We start from the raw sequence: 4508 nt of genomic DNA, 5'->3' as shown, positions 1-4508 counted from the left end.
TGGTCCAAGCAGGTAGTGCAGCTTAGCAGCTTGGGGAGTTGGCAGGTGGGGTGGGACTTGCTTGTCAAACTCGTTCATTTTCAGCAGCCAGTTCAGAGGTGTTGCAGATAGTCGGGGTTGGGTGCCCTGGAAAGGTAAGAGGTGACTCGGGATGCCGGTGGTGGGGGGAGCAAAGAGGAGCCTCAAAGAGCTTGGAGACAAAATTTCTCTTGGGTTCTTACACCTTGCATCCCTCCTGCCTTGAGTGTGGGAGAACACTTCTGTTTTAACACTGCTCTTGGAAAGAAAGCCTCTGTCCCAGGGGAGCAGAAGCGTCTGCAGGGGCAGAGTCTGCTGCTACCTGCAGGGTGCTCCCCAACCCCCCACCCAGGCGCCTGCTTTCGTCCCCTCCCCTCCTGCTTTCGTCCCCTGCCCCCACCTCCTTATTGGTGCTGGTTTGCAGCGCTTGGCTCCTGTGCCTCCGCTTCGTGTTTGAATCTGGCTCGCCCCTCCGTATTATGTCTGCACTCCGAAGGAAATTTGGGGACGATTATCAGGTAGTGACCACTTCGTCGAGCGGCTCGGGCTTGCAACCCCAGGGGCCAGGGCAGGGCCCGCAGCAGCAGCTTGTACCCAAGAAGAAGCGGCAGCGGTTCGTGGACAAGAACGGCCGGTGCAATGTGCAGCACGGTAACCTGGGCAGCGAGACCAGTCGCTACCTCTCGGACCTCTTCACCACTCTGGTGGACCTCAAGTGGCGTTGGAACCTCTTCATCTTCATCCTCACCTACACCGTGGCCTGGCTCTTCATGGCGTCCATGTGGTGGGTGATCGCTTACACCCGGGGCGACCTGAACAAAGCCCACGTCGGCAACTACACTCCCTGTGTGGCCAATGTCTACAACTTCCCCTCTGCCTTCCTCTTCTTCATCGAGACCGAGGCCACCATTGGTTATGGCTACCGCTACATCACCGACAAGTGCCCCGAGGGCATCATCCTCTTCCTCTTCCAGTCCATCCTGGGATCCATCGTGGACGCTTTCCTCATTGGCTGCATGTTCATTAAGATGTCCCAGCCCAAGAAGCGCGCTGAGACCCTCATGTTTAGCGAGCATGCGGTGATCTCCATGAGGGACGGAAAACTCACTCTCATGTTCCGGGTGGGCAACCTGCGCAATAGCCACATGGTATCCGCGCAGATCCGCTGCAAGCTGCTCAAGGTAAGTGTAACCCTCCCCTTCTCCACCAAGAATAAGCTTCTCAGAAAACCCCAGGCTCCACTCTGCCCTCTCCTAGGTTTTTCCTTCTACCACAGGTAAACTTCTTGGGAACAAGGAGGCGTGAAAGAGACCTGGGGATTGGATAGAGGACATAGTTGTCAGTTTTGTTTTTGCCCCTACTTTGGCGCTTTTGTTTATGTTCCTCCCCTAGATGCACTGATACCCACCTTGATGGTGATGTTTAGTGCTGTGAACTCTTGGAGCTTTGAGGGAAGTAGGTGCCCTGCTTTCCTGATGCTGCTGTGTCCTGAGAGCTCCTTTGGTTTGGTGTCAATTCATTACTCCCCTAAACTTGAGGCACTAAAGCTTCTATTTTGAAGAATTGGCTGTTGAAGTTTCCTTAACTTTAGTTTTGGAGATGTTTTTGGTGTAACCCCCTGCCAATAACACCACCAGGTGCATTGCTTCCTAGGACTCAGTAATTTAACTGTGGTCATCTTTTAAGCAAACACACAGATCCAAGCAGCTGTTAGAAAAGTAGAAGATGCCATATCTGTTTCTTTACAATTGTTATTTTTACTAAATATATTTCTTGAGAAATATTCCGTGAAAGCTAGAGAGCTTCAGTGTAGTCTCTTGTTAATTTGATTTTTAATTGCCTGTTTCTATGAAGCCTTTGTCAGTTATAGATTTTACTTGAAGCTTTTCAGCATCCATTAAAGACGACTGCTTCCTAACATTGTGTTGTGAATGCTAACGCAAACAGCTTATAGAGTCCTTGTTAAGGTCCTTGTTGCCCTTGGAAGACACCACCACAAACAAGAAGGGCTCTAGTTATTTGTCAGGTAGAATCTGAGGAGAAGGCATCAAAGTCTAGTTCTCACAGTCTACAGGTGTTCTTTCTTTCTTTCTTTTTTCTTTCTTTCTTTCTTTCTTTCTTTCTTTCTTTCTTTCTTTCTTTCTTTCTTCCTGAGAGATTTTCCAGAGTGATTTTTAAATGTTCATAAATTTAAAAAGACAACCTCTAATGAATAGTTTATTATTGACAAAGAGTGAACTAAGATTATATAAAGAAGCACAGCCAGGTTCAGGACTTAGAGGTAATAAAATGACTGATAACCGAGTTGAGGGAAAATTTTGTCTTTGAAAATTCAATTTGCACCATTTAACTGTATCTGATTTTATACAGCTCCAGCTTACTATGCAGTTAAGTTTTCTCCCAGTATAATACAAAAAAAAATTGTTTGCTCTTATGTCACTTCCATTATCACTGATAAAATTTCTTCCTAATTATTCTTGACCAAGTTGCCCAATGCAGCGCTTGAATTAACTTGCCCTGTCGCTTTTCATCACATGAGTATTTCCTATGCCATGTTAGTAAATAAATGACATTTTTGATAATATGGTGTAAAATTTCCAGCCTGCTTCTGGTGTATATTTTCATAAGGATAACTAGGATTATGTAATTTTAATTGACAAGTTTTAAATAACACACTTTAGTTGCACAGCATTGATCTATTTTAAGGTAACATTGTGTTTTATTGATATCTGTTTAAATTAAGTGGCTTGGTAGAGCTAAGTAAATGGATGAGTTGCAGATGTGCTTACGGCAGTGGTGCCGGTGTGTGCTCTTTACTGTGTGTGCAGTGAACTCTTCCTCTGCCTCATTCAAATGGCCTAGTGTGCACGTTGAATGTTCTAACAGTGCTATAGCCTGTGGCAAGGAATCAGTGTGCAGCTATCACTTTGAAACTTTCATTAAGAATAGTTTATCCTATGCATAAGAGTTCAAGTTATTATCATTCTTTAAGTTTTTAAACCAAATAAAGCTGACATTTTTACATGCAACTTATCTTAGATGTTTTAAACATTGCCAAATTTTATTTTGATAAGTTAAGAATACAATTAAAAGATGACTGATACAGATGTGTACAATGAATTTGAGGTTCTTCATCGGTATAGTGGTGCATATGCCCATAGTGATTTTTCTATATAATGCTATGTACCACATTTACAAGAACAGTATCTTGAATTAAGAAATAAAATTTTATAATGTTGGAGCAGGTGCTATATTGATACAAGGTGATAAAAAAACAATATCAGATTGAAATATTAGAGTACTAGTGATGTACTTACTATCTTATGTTCTATTAGGAAGACATTTGGAGTTCACAATTATCTGATGGAAATGATTTTAACTTTTCTATTTAGTTTCAATTTTACTTTTCACTTACATGAAGGAAATTTGCATTTAAATGCCACCCCTCAATTTTCTATCTGAAAACACTAATGTTCCTCTGATTAATCATGGTCATGTCTCCTAACTTTAAGACTAGAGAGGTCAGTATTTTTTTACAAATTAAATCAAAAGTGAAGGGTATAATTTGAAGTTATTTTAAATGTCTAAAATCTAAGGAAGTATAAATACTCCTCTATAAACCCATTTTAAAGTAGATATTCTTATTAATTTCCCTCTTATCATGAAACTAATATTAACTTAGTCTTAAATTTTATTTTAGTTGTCTTTCTATCAACCTAAGGAATAGAGATTAATTAATAGCATGGATAGATTAATTTAATGTATTCTCCTTGAGCAGTTTTGATGAAAGTGCCTGGACTGGGTAGTTGAAAGCTCTGTGGCCAAGGAGTGGAGAGTAATACCTCCACTTCTCAAGCAAATGCAAAACTCACATACCTTTCCTTCTACCAGTCACTAATGATTGACTGCTCTTATTGAAGGAGGAATAAAGTGATCTTTGGTAAAATGTTCAAGAACTTATAGTTTATTATCCAAACATTGCTCTTTACACTCAAATATTTTACACTATAAACAAAACAGGAAACTATTATAGGCACACTTTTAGATGATGTAAGAGGGAGCTTTTTCAAGGGAACATATTCTTGTTTCTTCATATTTCTATCATTGCCAACAGTCACTGTCTTCCTTGAGAGACCCTACACAGCTTTTAACTTTCACCCATTAAAAGGTATTAGGGTGCATTGTTTTCTTCTTCTAACTTCATATACATTGTCTGTGTACACATTTTCTTTTCTCCATTAATATGGCTAAACAAAATTTGATGCTGTGTGGTTTCTACAGTAGGACTGTGATCACAGTGAGATGTAACAGAAAACAATATTACAGTCTGCAAAACCATTAAGCTCTTTACTCTCTTCTTAGTTCTAGGAACCTAAGATCTCATGCATGCCAGCAAGCCTCTACCATGGAGACACAACCTTGGTCAAACCTCTTCTTGCATGCCAGCAAGCCTCTACCATGGAGACACAACCTTGGTCAAACCTCTTCTT

General features: G+C 41.1%; 1 protein-coding gene across 1 annotated transcript in view; it reads left to right on the top strand.

Moving 5' to 3' along the window:
* Positions 1-446: 446 nt before the first annotated feature.
* Kcnj3 (potassium inwardly rectifying channel subfamily J member 3) overlaps positions 447-4508 on the top strand; it is a 128978-nt gene continuing 124916 nt past the window's right edge. The window contains exon 1 of the mRNA XM_050140014.1: positions 447-1199. Within this exon, the coding sequence (XP_049995971.1) occupies positions 498-1199 (702 nt within the window). The 5' untranslated portion in view covers positions 447-497. The remainder of the gene's footprint in view (positions 1200-4508) is intronic.

Source organism: Alexandromys fortis, unplaced genomic scaffold (genome assembly GCF_014885135.2).
Source record: "Alexandromys fortis isolate MF-2015 unplaced genomic scaffold, M_Fortis_MF-2015_v1.1 scaffold_33, whole genome shotgun sequence".
NCBI classification, from domain to species: domain Eukaryota; kingdom Metazoa; phylum Chordata; class Mammalia; order Rodentia; family Cricetidae; genus Alexandromys; species Alexandromys fortis.
Note: the sequence above shows the minus strand (reverse complement) of the source record. Positions and strands in the feature narration are given on the sequence as shown.